Source organism: Thamnophis elegans, chromosome 9, assembly GCF_009769535.1.
Source record: "Thamnophis elegans isolate rThaEle1 chromosome 9, rThaEle1.pri, whole genome shotgun sequence".
In the NCBI taxonomy this organism is placed as follows: Eukaryota; Metazoa; Chordata; class Lepidosauria; order Squamata; family Colubridae; genus Thamnophis; species Thamnophis elegans.
This window is the reverse complement of record NC_045549.1, coordinates 77,334,997-77,356,533: the sequence shown is the minus strand read 5'-3', so window position 1 is coordinate 77,356,533 and position 21,537 is coordinate 77,334,997. Positions and strand designations below refer to the sequence as shown.

At 52.3% G+C, this 21,537-nt stretch overlaps 1 protein-coding gene across 8 annotated transcripts; it reads left to right on the top strand.

Moving 5' to 3' along the window:
* Positions 1–2,190: 2,190 nt before the first annotated feature.
* Positions 2,191–21,396, top strand: SH3TC1 (SH3 domain and tetratricopeptide repeats 1). 8 transcript variants are annotated; one of them, XM_032224626.1, is made up of 18 exons: positions 2,193–2,304; positions 2,917–3,045; positions 3,222–3,491; positions 5,504–5,631; positions 6,636–6,741; positions 8,008–8,148; positions 8,510–8,648; positions 8,779–8,852; positions 9,232–9,436; positions 9,789–9,916; positions 10,627–10,668; positions 11,663–13,345; positions 13,989–14,169; positions 14,842–14,992; positions 16,042–16,164; positions 16,291–16,441; positions 19,095–19,291; positions 20,871–21,396. In XM_032224626.1, exons 3-18 carry the CDS (start codon positions 3,263–3,265, stop codon positions 21,105–21,107), a joined length of 3,915 nt encoding a protein of 1,304 aa, XP_032080517.1. In that variant the 5' UTR covers positions 2,193–2,304; positions 2,917–3,045; positions 3,222–3,262; the 3' UTR covers positions 21,108–21,396. The 8 variants fall into 8 exon arrangements, with proteins under 8 accessions (XP_032080512.1, XP_032080517.1, XP_032080516.1 ...); XM_032224625.1 differs by having other exon boundaries at positions 2,787–3,045; XM_032224621.1 differs by lacking the exons at positions 2,917–3,045; positions 20,871–21,396 and adding an exon at positions 19,914–20,864 and having other exon boundaries at positions 2,191–2,304.
* Positions 21,397–21,537: the final 141 nt, after the last annotated feature.

Genomic DNA, 21,537 nt, shown 5'->3' with positions numbered 1-21,537 from the left:
GAGGATGAGCTGAGCAGAGGTGGGCTGCTCCCGGTTCGGCCCGGTTCACCAGAACCGGTAGTGGTATTTTTGTCTGGGTCGCAGAACCAGCAGCGAACCAGGCTGGCCACGTCCCCAAACCAGTTCTCCGGTGCCTTCTGCCGTTGTCGGCATGTTTCTGTGCATGTGCAGAACAATTTTTAGTCAAATGCGCATGTGCAAGCACCATATGGCCGGCACGCACACGAGCGAAGCAGCAGCGCACGCTCAAAGTGGTGCGCAGCGAACAGATACTAACCAGTTCAGGAAGCCACCCCTGGAGCTGAATCCCAGGACTGAGGGTTGCCCCATTTCCATTATCTGAGCCACCAACAGGGCCTTGTGGCACAACTGGGTCTCCCTCCCCCTCCCCCTTGGTGAGGGTCAATGAGGAGACTTTAGGGGTGGCTGGGATCTGCCTCACAGACCTGCTTCCTGGTCGATATCTCCCTGGCCTGCGAGTGAGAGTCGGGGGGCTCCTCCTCTTCAGCCAAGTCATCTACAATCTCCATCTTGGAGGGGGAATTCCGAGCCCTGACGGACCCTGTTCCCAGCCATCCACCGCCAGAGTCTGCGAGAGGCACAGCTTCCAGTGCGGTTCTTCCTAAATAGGGATGCAGAGCAAGGGGCTGCATGTGGACAGGAGGAGAGTCAGCATCCCTTTGGCTGGACCGGTCCGGCTCTCTGCTCCACCCGCTGCCCCCCTTTATAGTGTAGCCTTCATTGTCATTGTACAAAATAAATACAAGGGAATTGGTTTCAGCCCATTGGTGCCATTCAGGAGAACCAATGCAAACAGCATAAATAGCATAAGGAATATTCCCGATGCGAGTGATTGGGGGAAAAGAAGAAAGGGGGGGGGAGAAATAGAAAAAGTGGTCATACATTTCCGTGTGTGTGTGGAGCGATTGTGGTTGCGTTTAAGAGTCTGACAGGCCAAGGACAGAAACTATTTTTAAACGGATTTGTTCGGCTGGCTAAGCTTTGGTGGGAGAAGGGCGAAGAGACAATGACCAGGGTGTGAAGAATCCTGAGCATTGATGGGCTTCAGAAGGTGGTGCAGAAACTGCAGCCGGGAGGGCAGGGTGAGAAAGCAGGAAAAGGGCCAGTGCTGAGGGGAACAATGGAAGGAAGCGCTGTGTGTCCGTCCCCCCCCCCCCCCCGTCCCACCAGCCCTGCATCCACAGCTTCCTTTCAGAGAAATTCAAAACATCGGGGCCACCAAAAAGGAACCTTGGAAAGGGAGGGGTTGTGGTTTCTGTGTTTTTGTGTGCAGCGAAACCAAATCTGAGCATCTGGAAAGAGAATGTTGTGCACCATCAAAACGGTCTGACAAAAAAGCCCATTTCAAATGCTGCTGGGGCCCTTTTCCCTTCCAGAAAGGGATGTAGAAGGCCCCCTACATGTAAAAGAGAGGGCAGGCATTCTGGAAAGAGAAAGAGAAGGGGTCGGTTGGGAAACCCCATGAGAAGATTGGGCAAGCAGGTGTGGGAGACTCTGAACTGAACATGCACGGGTGTGTGTGTGTGTGTTGTCGATGACCCTCAGGCAGTGAAGAATTCCCCTCCCCCCAAATAGGAGAAGACTTTGAAAAGTCCGGCTTCTTCATAGCTGGTATTGATCTCTTTGATGTCCACCTCCGTGTCTGGTCACTCTCGGTGGGTTCAGTTCAAGCGAGCCTGAAGCATTGCAAGGGCTCTCCTCAAACGCTTAGGCAGGGCTCCCCAAACTTGGCAACTTTAAGACTTGTGAGCTTCAACTCCCAGAATTCTCCAGCTGGAGAATTCTGGGAGTTGAAGTCCACAAGTCTTAAAGTTGCCAAGTTTGCAGCCAGCTCAGAAGTTGCATCTCCATGCACTGGTGGGGACCCTGAAGGCCTCTTGGTCCAGCCTTTTGTCCGACGCCTGCCTGGCCTCGGAAGGGCCTCCCAGGAGGGCCAGAGATGAGGATGATTCCAGGTATTGGAATTCTAGGGGGGGGGGAGAGGTGGTTCTGAATTCACACAGAGCCGGGAGTTTGGAGGGCGAGAGAGATCTACCCTGGAGCCAGTCCTATCTTAAAGAAGAGGCTGTAAAGATTAACAGAGCCTGTTAAAGGTCAACATGCTGTGTTTGCAAAAAGGGCCGATTAGTCCACAGTCAACAGGAAAAGAAAGCCTCTCTGTGTGTGTGTGTGTGTGTGAGTGTGAATCGGGCAGGGGACGAGCTGGGAGCCCAAACAGGAAGGGAAAAATCAGCACTTTTGGAGTGGCAGAGGGAAAATCGGAGAGAGCAGGACCAGGAGCAGGTAGGTGCCTGCGGAGTTGGCTCCTTCTGGTTTTATTTCACGCCCTGGGCTGTGAGCAAGACTTTAGGGGCGATCCTGAGCAAGGGAGGGGGACAGCCTTCTGCAGGCATGCCAGACGCAGCTGCCCGCTCTTGGAGCCCGGGGCCATTGGGGGGAAGGGGCACTGCAGCGGCACGTGCCCTCCCCCAAGGGCATCCCCAGAGTGGCGGAGAAAAAGTGGGTGGGGCCCTCTGGGTGAGGAAGGGGCGGGGCCTTCTGCTCTTCAGCCTTCCTCCCAGCTGGCCCTTCAGATGCCCTTTGCCAGGCCCAGAAGGGAGAGGGCTGAGGAGCAGCAGCAGCCGCGTTAGATGCGGGCATCTGGGAAGCAACAAACGGCCCATCCGGCAGCCGCCCTAAGCGAGCCTTCCTCCCATGGCAGCCGATGGGCCGGGAGGACCCTTGGTCCACGCTGGGCCCAGCTGAGAAGGTCCTTTTCCTTCCAGCTCCGTCCTGATAGCCGCAGAGGCTCTGCTGCTCTGGGAAAGTCTTCCTCAGGTCCCCCAGCGTTTTACAAAGGAGATCAGGAGGCGGCCTGGGTGTGCGCAGTCCTCAAGGTCTCCTCTCTTCCGCTAGAGCCGGTGCCCAGATTTCCCCTTCACCAGCTCTGTCAGAAACGGAGGCCTGTCCGTGGGGATTGCGCAGAGCGGCTGCACGGGAATGAAGAAGGCGAACCCCCTTTCCCAGACCATTGATGAATTTCAGGTGCTCCAGAAACATCCCAGGCTTTGCCACCCTGTTGTAATCCTGTAGGTGGCCTGGCAGTCTTAACAGGCAGCTGCTGAAGTGGGGCTGGGGAGAAAGGCCAACGTCCACCCCCACGTAGGGCTCCTAACCAAGGGGACGTTTTAACCAAAGACGGGTTTGTTGCCACAATGTAGGCCTCCTGCGACCGGATGCTTCTGCCGCCCATCTAGAAACCATGGAGCCCTCAGCAGCAGAAGCCGACGGGGCCCCCGAAGCCACCACGACTGACGTTGCCCCCCAGGAAAAGCCTCCCCTCAGCTCTCCGCTTGATCCCGGAGCAGGGCAGACCCCGAGCTGGGAAGAAGAAGAACCTGAGCTCCTGGGACAGGGGGACCCCAGCCACGCAAATGCCCTGCCATCTCCAGCGGAGAAGGAGGGAGCTTCACTGCAGCCGCCACAAAAAGGTAACCCACATCCACACACCCCCCCCACACACCCGCATCTTCCCAGCTTTCCCCTGACTTTTGAATGGGTTTCTTTGGGGTTGCTCCCTCCACGACCCCCCCCCCCCCCGCCTCCCAATATAATCTCTGGCTGGCCAGAGTGAAATTCTGCAGTCTCATTTTCTGACCCTGAACAGCTGTTTACTAGTTCGAGATGCTTTTGTGATTCAGCAAATCACAATCTGCTGAATTAAAATCTGGGCAGGATTCATATGACTCCCGTCTCCATGGCCTGCAGCAGAGGAAGATGGGTGTCAGCTAAAGTAATACATAAAATCAGGTAACAATGAATATGGATAAATATGTTTATCCCATGTAGCCGGTATTTAAATGTTTACTAAGGTTTGTCTTTTATTTTCCGGTCGATTCCCTGTTTTTCTATCCTGGAAGCACTCAAGGCTACAATTTATGGCAAAAGGAGAATATTTAATTTTTTAAATTTTATTTTCTCAAGCATGTATAAGATAACAGATATAAGTATAAACATGATTATGAACACAGGAAATGGATACGGATAAGCGGGGACGGTAGGACAGGGACGGAAGGGACGCTGGTTATGCGCTTATGCAGGCCCCCTTTACGGACCTCTTAGGAATATTTAATTAAACCTTCAGAAAGGGCTCAATTCTGCAGTGGAGATTAAGTTCCTCCAAGGATGGAAAAGTGGAGCTCTAACCTGCAGGTTTAGCGCTGGGAGAAGAGGGTCTACCAGCCCTCCAGGTTGGGGGGAGGTCTTTATTCCTCTTGCTAGCAACCTGGGGCTCCGCTGGGCAGCACAGACCAAGCCTCAGCCATGGAAGGGCCCTCCTACGAGGAAAGCCAGGCCATGGGGGAGGTTTATTGGAACACCTTCAGCCACAGGCGACAGACGAGTCGGGTCTGAAAGAGCTCCCGAAGTGGCACAGTGGTTAGAGTGCAGCACTGCAGGCCACTTCAGCTGACTGTTATCTGCAGTTCAGTGGTTCTAATCTCACCGGCTCAAGGTTGAATCAGCCTTCCATCCTTCCGAGGTGGGTGAAATGAGGACCCGGATTGTTGTTGGGGACAATATTCTGACTCTCTGTAAACCGCTTAGAGAGGGCTGAAAGCCCTATGAAGCGGTATATAAGTCTAACTGCTATTGCTATTGCTAGCTCCCCCTCTCTCCCTGCCTCCCTCCCTTTCTCCTTGTGGGAACTGGGGAGGGGCTTGTCCGAGATGCTTCCTGAAGTGGGTTTCTTGGCTGGGGCTCCAGAGGACCCGCTTGTCCGGCCTTTGCCCCACTGGTGGCCCTCTACCCCAAGGGACCCTCCTCCTGCTCTCCTTCATTGGACAGGCTTGCAGGGGAGATTTCACTCCATTACTTGGTTTCAGGAAAAGTGTCAGCATTCCAAAATAGCATCCGAAAGTAAATCAGAGTCCCAGGCAAAGGATTCCTCAAAGTTCCAATTGATGAAGAGAGCCATGTTGGCCCATCTGGGAAAACCTGAATCTGAAGGCTTCCCAGTTCTCTCCACCCAGTTGAGAGTTCAAGATCTTGCCCCCCACCCCCACAAGTCCATCCCATGGTCCAATCTCCCACTGCCACGCTGGCAGCTTCCACCCATCCAGTTCTGGTCAGGTACAGAGACAAAGGATGACCTTGGCTTCCTGGAAAGGAACTTTGTTATGGCTACATAGCATCTCACTCTGTACAATCCCGCCTCCCATTTCCCCACAACAGAAAAGGCATAGCAGAATAATAGAAAGTCTGGCAGGCCAAAGACCCAAAAGAAAAGATGGATGCAGAGATTACTCCATTTGCCTCTTTTCTGACTTTTTGCAACACAAAGTGAAATTTCCTTGCTCACCCCGGCCCCATGGCTGCCCCACAGAAGAGAAGTGGAGATGGAGTTTTGGCCTCCCCAGAGCAGAAAGCACCTCTGCTCTCAACAGGGAAACGGACGGGCTGTCCCTGGGGAGGCTTCCATTAACCATAAACCTGCTATTTTCAGCTCTCTTCCTGAAGATAACCCTGGTCCGGCGAAGGACCGGCCTGCCTGATCCTCAGCTGCAGGAGTACCTGCAGGGAAGACTCCGTCTCCTGGAGAACGACGGCCAACATGCCGTGGCGGTTTTTAGCGTAAGTTTGTAAAGGTGGGATGAAATTCGGCCTTTGTCATATGGACTCGGGGGCTCCTCCGTCCAACTCCGAGGGTGAGGTGGAGAGGAGAAGGCACAGCTCTGCCACCGCTTTCTTCCTTCTGACAGGCCTTTCCTGCCACCAGCCCAAAGTTCTCCCGAATGTGTGGCAGCTGCAGGCAGGGAGACGGTTGTGGTCCTCTGCTTCCCCGTTGTGTGCTTGGAGCAAGCTACATGGGAAAGAGTTGGGGAAACCCTGGAGCCAAAGGCTCTTTCCAAATGTGGGATCCTAGAACTTTTGGCTGTGAGATCAGTGGCCGTGGACCAGGGGTGGGATTCAATTTTTTTTACTACCGGTTCTGTGGCCGTGGCTTGGTTTGCCGTGGCATGGCTTGGTGGGCATGGCAGGGGAAGGATACTACAGAATCCCCCCTCCCTCCCGATCAGCTGGGACTCGGGAGGCAGAGAAATGATGGGGGGGGGGGGCAGCCAGAGGTGGTATTATCGGTTCTCCAGATACTCAAAATGTCCACTACCGGTTCTCCAGAACTGGTCAGGACCTGCTGGATTTCACCCCAGCCGTGGACTGAATTGTGAAAGCCCTCCTGCCTTTCTTCTTGGTCCCGCGATCCCCTCTTCTCTCTTCTCTCCTCAAGAGATTTAGAGGCGGTTTTGTCTCTCAAGAGTCTGTAGAGGAGAGTCTCCGTTTCTACATATGTGTCTTAACCCATTCAGAATATGAATATTTTTAACGTGTAACATAATGGAATAATGATTACCAAATACTTTGAAGAGCAGATGTAACCAGGTCAGGGAGAGGCAGAAATTAGCTGCAAAAATCTATTTCCATTTTTGGTCAGTCATATTTGGGCTGTTTTTCAAGAGGGGACAAATGTGTAATGCAGAATCGGGCTGACACTATGACTTCCTTGTGTCTTTTAAACTCAAAAGATTTGCTAGTTTTGTTCCGAGAAGAAACGGCTGGCTCCTCTTTGTCCTCCTCAGGAGTTATCGGCCAGATTGCTGTCCATCCACAGTGAAGACCGTCTCATCGCCATCACATTTTGGACCTTGGAGGAAATCTGGAAGTTTATAACTTACTTTTCTCTTGGTAAAGCAACACATCAGAAGATTTGGTATTTTGGCGGCTGTTGGTGCTCTGAAAATTAAAACATTGTTTAAGAAATACAAATTTAAAGATCCCGTTTAAATGTTGTGCGCAATAGAGCTTCAGCTAATTTCACGCGAAGGGTTTTCGTGAGGAGAGTTTTGGAATCCAGAACTATTCAGACTCCCTGAGTCCAACTGTTCTAACTGTTGTTTAAGATGTGGTCTGTTTGGCTCCACTGCACTGGCTGCAGCTCTTCTTCCTTTGCTGGTTTCTCAACTTTTGAGCCAAGAAAAATGATGGATAGAACTCCCAGGGTTGTGAAAGTCGTCTTCCCCGCTTATTCCTTCCCTATCCAAGGAGAGCTTCAGGAATATAACATCTGCTTTGTTGCACTACCGGGCAAATAACCGGGGGTGAGATGGGGTGGGGGGGTGGAACCCAACACGGCCATAGCTACAATCTGCTAGTTCCATCCTTGGGGAGTTTTGGCTGCTTGAAGGACCAGAGACGGGAGCATCTCGTCAGAGACGGGGAAGGGCCTCGGCTTAGGGCTGTGATGGCGAACCTATGGCAAGTGTGTCAGAGGTGGCACGCAGAGCCCTTTCTGTGGGCATGCGCACCATCACCAGCTGCTCTTATGGTTTTTGGCACACACATGTGCACCGGCCAGCTGGTCTTCGCGGGTGCCAGAGCGCCGGAAAATGGCTGGAAAAACGGCCCCAAACCAGGCCGTTTTCCAGGCAATTTCCAGGCTGGTTTTCTGGCTGTTTGTTGGATTGTTTTTGGCCCCAAAACAGCAGAAAAAAGGCCTGAAAACAACAGCAAAAAAGAGGAAAAAAAAGCCAAAAACCAGGCATACGCAGAGCAGCCAGGACACACGTTCCGTTTTGGTCACTCGGTGCTGAAAAGGTTGGCCATCATTGTTTTAGGGACAGAGGCCCTCTGGAACTCACTGAGGTTTTACGGCATTCAGGTTGAAATGGTCAATATCAGAAATTGCAACCGTTGTCAAAACAAGGAAGTTTCCCTCTCAAACCTGCACTGGAGACCGAAGGATCCTTTTTGCCCCGTAAGGCAGTCCTGCCCCTCTGCCCTGCCCCTCCCTTTCTTCTTCAACCTGGCGTGGATTACGGGGTAGAAAAACTCTGGAGGTCAGAGAGTTTTGGGGAGCTCGTCAAAAGCTGGGAAATAGGTATGCGTCAAACGAACGCTGATGATTTTTAAAGAAGAGGCCGTGTGGGATAATGTGAAAACTGCTTTTGACAGGTTTTTTAAGTCCCTGCCTGGAGACCCTCTTGCTGGATGACTCCTTGTGGCTCTCCTCGCCAGAAGAAGCTGCTGGAATTGAGGTCCTCTTGGACGAGAACTGCCTCCACCGGGTCTACGGAGGACTCTTGATGCAAGAAGGTACCTGGGGCTTTACCTGCGCTTGCGAAAGAGTATTTGGCCTCTGCTGAACCGAAGGGGATGCGAGGAGAAACTTTGGGCCTCACTTCAGAAACCGTCTGAGGAAAAGATGGCGCCTAACAAAGGCAAAATAAGAGGTTCTGTTGGTCGGAAGGGAGTTGGGTTTGGAGGCAGAGGTGCCTCTGCTCTGGCTGGGATCACACTTCCACGGGTCTCTCTCTCTCTCTCTGCCTGTCTGCCTGCTCAAGGCAACCTGGTTTTTGGACAAACGTCAGCACAATGTTCCTCTTTGATGAACAACAACCGCATCCACAACTGCAGGATGCGCCCCTTGTTCCATGTGGTGCTTTCCCCCCTTCAGGTGCCTATTTGGGGTTTTCTCCCGAGAACGTTGACGCGAGGAATCCCAGAGCCATTTGCCAGGTGGAATCGGCAGCTCCAGAGCAAGTCCCGGACGGCCACCCCCCCGATGGCTTGGAGCCCCCGGTGCCTTTCCATCAGTAGGTGCCCGAGTTCCCTCGCAGGGCTTCCCTCTGCCTGAGCGAGGGCTCCGGGGGGTTGAGCCTACCTTCAGCGCGTTACAGGGATGCCGTTTATGGTTGGTTGAATGTTACTTTCTGGAATTTTCAGGTGGTTTCTGAAAGCAAATGCCACGTCTGATGGGCTGGCCGGCATAACTGCGCTTCCAGTCACAGACCAAGCGGGTAAGGAGCAAAGATTAAAATTGGGTTTTCAATTTCTGCGTCCATGACTTAAAGAGTCCCTTCAACGTAACATGCAAATGCTGCCCATTTACTCAGCCTCCTGGCACTGTGGTGGGATTCCCTTGGCCTCCTCCTCCTCCTCCAAACCCTCTTATCCCCTCTCCTGCAGTTTGCGGGGAAATTCTGTTTAAAAAATTGGCTCTGATGGGTGAATAAGAGAGAGAGAGAGAAGAGAGAGAGAGAGAGAGAGAGAGGGAGGGGGAGATGGGTGGGTTTAATGACCCCTTATTTCTAGTGTTACTCTCTGTGAAACTTGTAACATCAACATTAACATCACTGACATGTTGTGGGCTTATTTGATGTCTTCCACATCGTCCAGCCACAGGATTATCTGTCGCCGTCGTCAGCCACGAGAGCTCTGTGCCAGACGAGATCAGCTTCCAAAAAGGAGATGAGATTGAGATCATTGGCTACTTCGTGAGCTGCATGCCGTGGTTTGTGGGAAGGCGTCTCTCTTCGGGCCGGGTTGGCTTTGTGCAGAGCCGCTGTGTGGAGCCCGAGGGCTTCCTGGCCATTGCCACAGAGTAAGTACCCTCCGAGTCAGTGGCGCTTGCCAGGTGTCCCGCCAGGCGAGGCAGGAAAGGTTCTTCCTGACCACCTGTGCTGGTGACAGGGAAGCAGATCTCCTGGCCACCATTGGGGTCCCCTTCCCTGCATCAAGGGGGATGGGACCCCGAAGATATCCCACAAGACATCCACCTTGTGACGGCTCAGCAGAATTTCCTTAAAAATAATGACGCTTTGATCTCCTCCCTTTCCCCCGCCCTACTTTTCTGATGGCTTCCTTGATCCTTCCCTCCCTCATCTTTTGGTAAGGAGGACTTGCCCTGGGAAGCCATAAAAGTCCTAAAATTGCCCCGTTTCCCCCTTTCTCAGACTTCCGTGCACGGATTTCTTCAGGGAAGACGGCGACTCTTCCACGAAAGAAGAATCCCTCTTGGATGATCTGGCCAGGCTCCTGGCGCCCACTTCCCAGGGGAACATTTGCAGCGCCTATCAAATCGGTGAGCCGTTCCCAGGTGTTGCAGCTCCCTCCCTAGGCAGGACAGAGGCACAAGGCTGCTGGGCGCCTCTTGGACTTCGCAGTTTGCTAAAAAGGAAAAAAAAGTTATCTATGTATTTACATTTCATTCGCCTCCAAAGTCAAGGAACTGAAGGAGCATGAATTTAAAGATCCGATCATTTGAATGCTTCATCAGGGTGAAGCTCAAAAGGAGGATGAATTTAGTAGTTGGAATATGGATTTCTTCAATTTCTTCAAAGGATTCCATAGGTCATTTCTCAACTTTTCTGCACTTAAGAAAAATGGGAAGGCCTGCATTTAATGCCACTGCAATTACTTCCAGGATGTAGTAGAGCTGTGGGTTACCCTCTTTATCTGAAAGGAAGCTGAGCCTCAATTTAGGATTGATGAGAGAGAGAGAGGGTGGTGGTGGGGGAACCAATCCAAACCATAAGCCTACATGATACTTGGCCTCGTAAGGTTCTGGTCTCCAGGTGAAACCATACTTGGAAATTGGTTATCACCAACCCAATAAATGTGTCTGTGTGTCCAGGCCCAAATTTGGCATCCTCGGGTGAAGCCACCAGGTTGTTGCGGAGTTCCCAGGATGGGGCTTCGAGTCCCTCTACAGTATTAGGCCTCTCAAAGTAGGCAGTCGATAAGCCAAACGTGGCCTGAACGATGCTCTCATTTATCTCATCTCTCTCACAGATGCACAGAATGACGTGGGCCCCCAGAAACCTCGGGAGGAAGGTAATACAAGGTGTAAATACGCAAGACGGAGGGAACATTTTAGGGGTTTTTAAAGTGTAAAACAAGGCAGAGGAGGAAACGTTGGGCTGAGATCAGTGGTGAAATTCAATTTTTTTACTACTGGTTCTGTGGGCGTGGCTTGGTGGGCGTGGCAGGGGAAGGATGCTGCAAAATCCCCATTCCCTCCCTACTCTGGAGGTGGCATTTGCTAGTTCTCCGAACTCCTCAAAATTTCCATACTGGTTCTCCAGAACCTGTCAGAACCTGCTGGATTCTACCCCTGGCTGAAATGACGCGTGATGGAAGCTTTACTTGGTACTCTTTATATCTATATCTAGTGAAGATATTTAATGCAGGTATCTAATAAAGGTATTGTCAGGGTCCCAAATGGCATCCAAAATTAAATCAGAGTTGGAGGCAAAGTATTGCTCAAAGTTCCAATTGATGAAGAGAGCCACGTTGGCACATCTGAGAAAACCCGAATCTGAAAGCTTCCTGGTTTTCCCCACCCAGTTGAAAGTTCAAGATCTTGCCCCCGCACCCACAAGTCCACCCCATGGTCCAATCTTCCATTGCCATGCTGGCAGTAGTTCTACCCATCCAGTTCCGGTCAGGTGCAGAGGTGCAGAGACAAAGGATAATGACCTTGGCTTCCCAGAAAGGAATTTTGTTATGGCTACATATCATCCCCCCTCCCATTTTCCCACAACAGAAAAGGCCTAGTAGAATAATAGAGAGTGTGGCAGGTCAAAGACCCAAAAGGAAAGATGGCTGCAGGCCTGACAGGTATCTTCTATATCTAAGCTAATGAAAAGAAGGGCTGGGGTGACATGATAGCAGTGTTCCAATATTTGAGGGTCTGCCACAGAGAAGAGGGGGCTGTCTTGTTCTCCAAAGCACCTGAAGGCAGCACAAGACGTAACAGGGGGAAACTTTACCAGGAGAGAAATAACCCTGGAATAACGTGCAGCCTTCCTCTTCCTTTCTCTCCCAGAAATGCCCCCTTCCTTCTTCAATGAAAAGGAGAGCCCAACGCCATGCAGAGCGCTGAGGTCACTCATGAAGATGAAGGACTGCCAACTGACTGAAGATGAGAAGCAGCAGCTGCCCACTTGCCATGGGCCGGAGCCCCCCCTTTTGCAGAAGCCACGTTTCTCCCTGTGCCAGGATGGGACTTTGGGGCCAGAAATCCCTGATTCGTTACTGTCGTTTTTGAACCAGGGGGGCTATGTGGAGGGCTTGGGGGGCCTGTACGACCCTCCTTTGTCCTTTCTCAAGACGTCCATCCAGGGCGATGCCACGGAGGAAGAGCTGATGGATTCCTTGGCTCGCGCTCGGGCAGTGGCCAGACAAGCCGACCTGCCCTGGGCCACAACACGGCTCTGCTACCTGCTGGGAAGGATGAGTCTCCGGAAGTCCAAGCTGTCCCAGGCCCGGGTGTATTTGGAAGAAGCCCTGGCAACCCTCCGGGGGGATTTCCGCGACCTCCACTTGGTAGTCACTCTTTACACCCACCTCACAGGCATTTACCTGAAGCAGAAGAACGCGGAGAAAAGCGCTTCCTTCCTCGACAAAGCCGCCTCTTTGCTGATGGGCGTGGCCAGCCACACGGACAGTGCAGAGATGGCCCTGGAGATCTTGAACTATGCCTTGAAAAGAGCCGTGCTCAGCCGGAGCAGAAACGCCGAGGCCAGGGCCTGCTTCCTGCTGGCAAAGCACTGCCTGACCTTCAAGCAGGGGCAGGAACCGGCCCCCTTCATGGAAAGGCTGCAGCAGCTGCTGAATACGGGCCAGGGGTTGCCAAGTGGCGGGGGGTCCGTGGACTGTTACCTGAAACTTGGCCAACTCTACAGCCAGAAGTGCCTGCCCCGCCTTGCGCTCAGCTGCGCCAAGGTGGTCTCTTCCCGCAGCTCCTGTTCTCTGCTGGAGCTGTTCAGGACCCTCGATTTGGTGTTAAGGAATGCCTCTAAAGTCCACAGTCCCACGCCTGGTGGACAAACACACCCCTCCCTCATGGCCTTTTACCTCCGAGAACTGCTTCACGCGCTGGAAGGGAGCAGGGGCAGCCAGAAGCTGCGTGGCATCATTTACTGCGAACTTTCTCAGCTGCACAGCCGTTACAAGCGGTATGAAGAAGCCATCGGCTACATGGAGGCGGCTCTAGAGCTGAACACGACTGGAGAAGTGGAGGAAGACACCATTAACCACTTCATTTTCCTCAGCTGGCTCTACATCCTCCATCGGCAGAGTGACACGGCGCTGTGCATTTTAAACGCGGTCGCAGAGTCCCCCTGGAGCACCCGCCAGCAGTTGGGCGTCATCCATAACATGGCAGCCATTAGTCTGAGACGGAGGAATCAGCTCAGGGAAGCCGCGGAGAGCTACTTCAGAGCTCTGAGCATTTCCAGAGAGACGGGCAGCGTGGCTAACGAGGCCGTGGCTCTGGCCAATCTGGGCCTCCTGTACCTGCACTTGGCTGCCCAAAGCCTGGGGGAGCATTTCTTGATCAAAGCCATCCAGCTCTTCTCCGAACTCTCCAGCGGAGAATGTGGGGGGAACTTCGTGGCCATCCTCCTCCGGCTGGGGCACCACTACGCCCGCGGGGCCCAGAAGGAGAAGGGGAGGAATTGCTACGAGTGGGCCTTTCTGGTGGCCATGGAATGCGAGGATGTGGAAGGTAAATTCATTTCCCAGGTTCACAATTAGGATAAATGAGGCTGTAAAGCTTTTCCCCAGCTCTCAAGGCGAAGGGCCCAGAGGAGCTAAGCTGGGTACCTTGATCGGGTTTCTTTTGTCCGCTCAGACACACACATTTCGAAGCAAGTCTGTTGCCCTCGCTTCTCCCTCTGCTACGACCTGGAACCATCAAGGGACGGAGGACCCAGGAAGGGACGGTGGAAGCTTCTGCCTCCTCCTCCCCCTCCTCCTCCCTCCTCCTCCTCCTCCTCCTCCTCCTCCTCCCTCCTCCTCCTCCCCATTCAATGCCCAAATACTTTGCAAACTTCTAAAAGTTTGCAATTTTTTTTGCTTTATGGCTTGAGTAGGGCCCTGTGTAGAGTAAGACTGAGTTTTACCCGCCTTCTTATGTTCAAAATTAAAAGTTCTTTTACGAAATGAGACAGGGAATCCCTAGAAGCCCAAATGCTCTTTGGTGATGCCCTAATAAAGAGCATTTGTGGTTCAGGCAGTTCAGTGCATGGAAAGGGACGGCCACACGTAAAGGTCGGCTCTTCAGGCTGGTGAGAAGCTGTGGGGGCCGAAGGCGTCTTGCTGCCGAAAGGCTTTGTGGCATTAATGGGCCAACCGCTCCTCCTTTCTAGGGCAACTCCAGGCGGTCCAGCACCTCTGCCATTTCCACAGCACGGTTGTCCCAGATCCAGCGCAGTGTGTCCTCTACAACGAATATCAGCTCACCCTGCTTAGGAAGATGTCCGACAAGGTCACGGAAGGGCAGGTGCTGGAGACCATCAGCCAGCTCTACCTGTCTCTGGGGACGGAAAGGTAGGAACTGCAACACACAGCAGAGGTGGGATTCAGCAGGTTCTGGAGAACCGGTAGCGGAAATTTCGAGTAATTCTGAGAACCGGTAAATGCCACCTCTGGTTGGCCCCGCCCCCATCTATTCCCTGCCTCCCGAGTCCCAGCTGATTGGGAGGAAATGGGGTTTTTATAGTATGCTTCCAATCCACACCTACAGAACCCGTAGTAAAATGTTTTGAATCCCACCCCTGTAACGCACGAGCTTCCAGTGAGGAGGGTGTTGTCACTCAGCCACTTTGTTAGTGAGCTGGACACAAGAGTATCCTTCTGCAGGCAGAAGAGGCTGCCTTTCCCTCAACAAAAAGTTACTTTATCCCAAGAACAGGCCCCCTTCTGATGTCTGGGATCAAAGTTTCCATCATTGTCAGGCAGCCTGGCCCGGCCCGAGCTCTGCGGGACAAGCAGCGTTGTTCAGCCCTTCCCCACAGTGGCTGCAGGATGCTTGCATTCTCTCTAAGGGAGGGGGGTTGACCCACTGAGAGTGGTGCTGAGAAGACCCGGACTTTGACACTGCAGGGAAAGCCCTGGAGGGTCTCAGCCTCCCACCTTCTTTCTAACATTCTGATCTTCACGGCCAGCAAATTTCGGGAATAATGCAAGGTCAGCCGGATGGTGTTTCTCCTTCTCCTTCAGGGCCTGCCGGTCTGCTCTGGACTACCTGAAAAGAAGCCTTGGCATCTTCATTGACCTTCAAGCCAAAAATAAGGAAGCCCAGGCCTGGCTCCAGGCAGGCAGGATCTACTACGCACTGCGGGAGAACGAATTAGTTGACGTTTACATCCAGGTAAGGGGAATCACCTGGGGAGGTCACTGAAGCTGACCTTTTCCTCAACTGTTTTAACTAAAAAAAAGAGCAGATGCTAATTTGGTTGTTTTTAAAATGACCCATCTAACAAGTAGGCGATGGGTCTTTCATCCGAATCTTGATGCCCTCTGAAATGTACTAAGTTTACTTTTCTCAGGAAGAGCAAATGGGCTCACAACTAATTATTTCCATATATCTCAACATTATAAATACTTTTTTTAATAAATAGAAATATACACTTTCTAGCTATTCACAATTTGCAATTGATAGTGTTCATCAGAAGTGTCGATTGCTCCTTCATATTCTATCCCTTTCAATTGAAAAATTGCCTGTGAGTTTGCTTTTCCCCAGACGGGCAGTGAGAGGTGGGAACCTCATTGTAGATCAGGTCCCACAAACACGTGCTGGGTCATTCCGCACACGGATTCTTCCAGCTGCGCTGACCCCTTCCAGGGGTCAGCAACCTGGTCTAAGCAACTCTGGAGCCGCATGTGGCTCTTTCATCCCTCTGCTGCAGCTCCCTGTCGCCAGTCAGCTCCACAATTGATAGGGCTTCCGGTTAGGACAGGTAGAGGAAAAAGGACGCCGCACGAGGAGGAGACTCTATGGGGAATCGGACTTCTGGTCACTCCAGACTTGAACAGGAGGCTTCCGGTTAGGATCTCTGTGGCTCTTTGAATGTTTAAGGTTGCCGACCCCTGTTCTCTAGACCATCTTCTCTATGGTGCCTTTAGCATCTTCAAGATGTCACCAAGCCTTGGCGGAAAGGATGGAATGTTTTGTGGCTGTGATTTGGGGGTGCTTCAAGAAGGCCTTCTACATTTCCAGCAAAGAAGGGATGACCCAGTTCTTATTCAAATGTAAAATGTGACATCAGAAGAGGCGGTGAGCGGCCGTTCTAATTCCATAAGGCCTATTTATGGAACGCTGGAAGAAGAAGAAAGTGGATTACAAGCAGCTTTGGGTTGCACAGGGCTTCTGTTCCTTTCTGTGTTGCTCCCTCTGGTAAAACCCTCCTTCCCTCCTAGGTTGCTCACAACGCTGCTTTGAGCTCTCGGGACCCCAATTTAGAAATGGAAATGCTCGAAGCCTCGGGAGACATTTTCTTCAACGGAGACTGGGAGAAGGAAAAAGCAGCGCCCTTCTACAGGGTGGGTATCCTCTTCCCACCCTTCGCCCGGGTCGTCCTTGAGAAATTGGGCAGATGAGGCTGGGTGGGTGGCCTTTGCGATGCTGCACCCTGCAAGACGGCCCTTTGTCTCCTGCGCCTGTTTTAGGACAAGGCCCTGCCGCTCGCTGTGAAGGCCAAAAACAGCAGTGCTGAACTTCGCCTCTTCAACAAGTTGGTTGGGCTGTTCTTGACCTTACGGAAGTATGAGGAATGCCTCGGATACGCCCAGGCGTCACTAATGCTCAGTGTTGATTTAGGTAAACCTGCCCAATGCGTATCCGAAAGTCACTTGGGGGTGTCAGGGAAGACAGAGAAGGTCACCTGGGCAAAGCAGGGGTGGGTTGCTGCCGGCATTACTGCCAGTTCGGCGCATGTGCATTTGCAACTAAAAAGGTCCGCGCATGCGCACAATGTCAGCAAAGGGGAAAGAAATCTATTTTTGGAATGGAGATCGTTCTGTGCACGGGCAGAACCGAAAATCAAGATGGCGCTGATGACGAGAGAACCGGTTCGGGGGTGTGGCAGGCCGGGTTGATACCTACTCGGCCGAACCGGTCCGACCAAACCGGTAGGAACCCTCCTCTGGGGCAAAGGGGTCTGAGGGATGAACCGTGGCAACCAGACCAATTTTTTGGGTTAGCTTCAGATGTTTTATTGCTCATCCAAGCAGCTTCCTCAGTCAGAGCAGGTCTGTAGGCAGAGAGTCATTGGAATGGGCCACCTCCTGCCACGCCAACCTATATCGCATTGCATTGCGATATGTCAATTAGGCCACACAGACAAAGGCGTCCGAAGATTGAATCAGGACTTCCAAGGCCTCTCTGCCCTCCCTGGCTCCCTCTGACCGATGAAGCTGCTTGGATGAGCCGTGAAATGCCTCCAGCTGATAAGAAAACCAGGCAGTCTGGTTGCCCCAGTTCAGCCTTCGGTGCCTTGGGGATGAGCCAGAGTTGCAGAGAAAGAGACACATCCTTGGCCTTGTGTCATTGCAGACCCCACAGATGCTTCCTGGGTGCAGAGGGTGGAAAAAAGGAGGGCTGAATCCAGGGATTGACAGCCTTGTCCAGGGGGGCTGCAGGGTGTGGTCCAAAAGGCCCATTTCATGGCCACTGGGGTCCCATCAAAGCTTCCCCCGCTTTTCATGGGAACCACACCTGCAGACACCTTCCCTCGCCCCACTTGCAGTAGGAGAAGCTGGGAGCAAAGTCTTTGGCCTGTGGGCGATGGGGGTCTGGCAGGAGAAATTGGGGAAGGGCAGAACAAGGTTACAAAGGAACGGCCTTGTTTCGGAGCGTCCCTGCCATCGAATCTTGCAGAAAGCTCTACTAGAGGAAATCTCTTTGAGGAGCAGAATGAGTGGAAGGCTCCCCTCCTTGCTACACTGGGGTGCAACCAGTCTTTGGGGTTATTTTGTTGATGCATGCAGACATCCGTGTGCCACCTGCTCCTTAGGACTCCAGGCGGCTTATAATAACAGCAAGTTATTCCCAACCGATTGGCTAAGGCAACTCCGCCCCTGTTCACCCCCAACTGTTGCCAAAGGACCCACTGCAAAGGCTCGGGGGGCTCCAGACTGCAGGGCTGGCGTTAGGGTGAGCATCCTCCCCTCCACTCCAGAGGGGCGGGGGACCCTTGGCGTTCCCTCCCAGAGAGAAGGGCCAGAGGGCACCCGGGAGGTCTTGCTGGGAGGGACAGCCTGGAAGCTCCCGGCAGTTGAGCCACATGGGGCCTTGGAGGTGATGGCCACCCCTGGGAATTGATCCTGGTAGCTGTGGCAGCAGCCTCCCGTTGCGCCTTCGACTTCCTCACTGGCAGCCAGGCCACTGTCGCTCAGACCAATTAAGAAGAATGTGCTGAAGCTGTCTAATTATCACAATTATTCAATCCCCCAGCGCCACAAACCTACAGCCTCCACCTGCTGAATGACCTTCTGAAGCCTATTTAAAAAGGGAATGGGTGAAATTAACACAAGAAATCTCTGGGTTCCAATTGCAGTTTCTAAAACAGAAGTTAAATCTCTGCCTGCCAAAGCCTTCCGCAGATCCGTCATTCTTCATGAATAGATAAGAAAATGCAAACTTGAGATTTTATCAGAGTCGTTCGGTATTCACCCGAGACTGTTTTTCCTGCAACCCCTACTCTCAACGGCCCAGCCTCGTGTCCCAGGCTGGACAACTCTTGACGCAGCATCTCAAGCGTCTCTTTTGGAGGTTTCCAAGACTGTTTGGCAGCTAGAATTCTGCCAGGCAGACGACTCACAATCCAAACTATTCTGGGAAATTATGTTTCCTGTCATACCCTGTGGAAGGAAACACAGTATCGGTTCCAATTGGGGAGGGGGATCCATGGAGCCATGGAGAGGGACAGAAAAGATGGATTTCTTCCTCCTCCCCAGTTGGAAACGAGGCGGCTGTCAAAGCAAGGGAGCGCCCCCCCCCCCCCCGGTGTGGCTTGTTCAAACAGAAGAATTAACAGGAGGGGAGGATTCGTTGGACAAGCCAACGGGCGCACGCTGCTCTCACCTCTGACAGCCGCCTCGTTTCCAATGAAGGGGGTGGGGAGTCCATGCGATTTCCTACCTCTGCATGGATTCCCCGCCCTCCTTCTGCGCACCCGCAAGCCAAAACCTCCCGGAAGGCTTCTGCTGGTGGGAAAGCAGGGGGAGGGGCAGGCTAGGGGAGGGCTGTTCCGTTTCCGGGCCCCCGGAAGCCCTGGTACGGGAAGGCACGCTAAATTCTTTCAACCGGTACATGCGTACCGGACAGAACCGGCTGAAACCCACCTCTGTCCTGGTGGCATATTTTGGGTCTGCTGTTCACTATTGAACCTGGTGAATCAGGACCATTCCTGGTCTGCTACCTGCCGTCTTCCTCTCTTTCATGGCCGCTTTTCTCGTTGCTTCTTGGCTAGGAGACCAGCTAAGTGAGCGAGTGGCCTACCACCGCCTGGCGGTCATCCACCATCACTTGGGGCAGTGTGAGCTGGCTGAGCACTTCTTCCTCAAAGCTGTTTCCCTCTGCCCCTCCCCGCTGGAGTTTGATGAGGAAGCCCTCTATTACGTCAAAGTGTACCTTCTCCTGGGAGACATCACCTTCTACGACCTGAAGGTAAGGCAGGAAGGAGCACCTGAAGATGGGAAATCCCTCTTGCTTCACCTGGTTGCAGAATCTTTACGGGAGACACAGGAGAACAGAGCAGAACAGGCGGAGAAGCTGGGATGGCTTCAAATAATCTATGCCAAGTGTAGCTTTCATCATGTTTTCCCCAAAATAAATTGGATTATCTCACCAGAAAGGCAGAGATGCACAAGAAGCAGAAGCCTGTCTACACTTCCCAAGGTCCATAACTTCTTAACGGCAGTTTCCCTGTGTCCCTCTCCTCTTTAATTTTATGAGGAAGCCTTGCTGATTCAGAGGACTTGGACTGTGATTGTTTTCCCCGTGATGTTTCCCCCAGTGACTGCGGCCTCTGTCTTCTTCCCCTGTGCAGCGGCTGCTTTTTGAAGAATTTGTGTAGAAAAAGAAAAAAAGGGAGGCAATCAAATTGCAGCATTCAAGCCACAGCCTCTTGCACTCAAAAGGTGCAAAACGTTTTTGTAGAAAGAAAAGGCTCCTAATTTTAGATGAGGGAATCTGCCGTCCTCATTAAACCGATGCTTGTTCTTGCACACCTATACAACCTCCCCACTCTTCCCCCCCCCCCCCCGGCACCTTCCTGCCTTCTTTGCAGGCTCAGGAGAGAAGCCCTGTTTGTTATCGCTCTCATGACAACCCAAACAGAAGTGAACTGCGGAGATTCGACCGAGGAAGAAACCACGGGAGAAAAGGAAGGAAATGTGGGGCAGCCCTGAGGGTCTGGGGTGGCTGGAGTGACGCCCTGTCAGGCAGATGAGGGGCAAGGCTAGGGGAGCCACGGGGAGGGTCAGAGCATGGAATGAAGCAGCTGGGGGAGGGGGCACAGAAACCGCCCGTCGCCTGCCCCCTTCCCGGCGCAGGGAGGCAGGGAGAGCAGGGGGGCCACAAAAGACACTCTGGCTTTTCTTGGCCCAGAAGGAGCTTTGCCACCATTGCTAAATCTCAATGGCAGATGTGTAAGTTTCTCTGCCTGGAAGGATGTATCTTTTGGTTCAAGCAAAACATGGGAAGGTGGAGGCTGTGGGGTAGGTCGTTGCTGCGTTACTTTTGTAGGTGTCAACCTTGGCAAGGACGTCCCTAAAGAATCAGAAAGCCTTTTCTGCCACGATGGTGTCTTCTACTTGCTTTGGGTGAGCAGAGCCACTAGCAGGAATAGCAAAGAATGAGGCAGAACAGAGTTACTGTCGATTGGTTGGAGAGAGCCGTCTCCCCTCCATGAGGCAATCTGCACTGGGATTGGTTGCTGTGGGTGTGGAGGGGGAGTTTCCCTTTTTCCCGCCTTTTTTCTTCTGAGTGCCCTGTGTGCTCTGGGATTTACCTCACGATGCTCCTCTTTGCCAGACTACCTTGTTGGCTCTATATATATAGAGAGAGAGAGATGTAAAAAAGATTTATTTATATAAAACTACAAGTTCATGTCGGCATCTCTGACTTCGACAGCTGCTGTGCAATTCCTTGACACCCTTGTTGCTTTTCTAGACTTGCCGACTGGCCTATTTCCATTATTTTTTTAAAAAAGTAATCGCAGACCCCCTATCGCTTAATGTTTCAGGATCCTTTTGATGCTGCAGGATATTACAACCTGGCACTGGCTGCTGCCATGGACTTGGGGAACAAGAAAGCACAACTGAAGATTTACACCAGACTTGCCATAATTTACCACAATTTCCTTATCGACCGAGAGATGTCTCTCTTCTTCTACCAGAAAGCCAGAGTCTTTGCCACGGAGCTGAATATTTGCAGAATCAACCTCTCTCCAGAGCAGCCTCCCGGGAGAAAGTTCCCATGAGCCTCTCCTCTGGACACTGGCTGGAGTGCTTGCAAAGGACAGAGCACCCCCCCCCTTTTTTTTCTTCTTCTGGCACCCGAGAACAAGAGCTTCCGTTTCTGAAGCACTCGGTATCTCCTCCTCCTTCCCACCCATTTCCCCCAAAATAAGGATAAAGTCAAGAAAGGGCATCAGAGATGATCCTGGAGGGAGCTGGCTATGAAACCACAGAACAGTTGAAGTCAGCAAACGGTGATCGAGCTCAAATGAAAGTATTTAACTGAAAATAAACATGCTAAAATAATACATATTCAAAGTTAACATTTTCTCATGCTCCAATTTTAACGTAGTTCCAGGTTTGTTTGGGAAACGGTGCTTAGAGTATGAATGTTTCCTGAGGCAGCAACCGATGGATTGCCATGTGAAGGAGTAAAGTAATAAATGTTCAGTG

Bases quoted from the DNA above. Each gene is read 5' to 3' on its own strand.
- SH3TC1 (XM_032224620.1), top strand. From the start codon at position 3,263: ATGGAGCCCTCAGCAGCAGAAGCCGACGGGGCCCCCGAAGCCACCACG. The intron at 5,632-6,635 runs GTAAGTTTGTAA...TGTCCTCCTCAG, and splicing joins ATGCCGTGGCGGTTTTTAGC to GAGTTATCGGCCAGATTGCT. The intron at 14,993-16,041 runs GTAAGGGGAATC...CTTCCCTCCTAG, and splicing joins TAGTTGACGTTTACATCCAG to GTTGCTCACAACGCTGCTTT.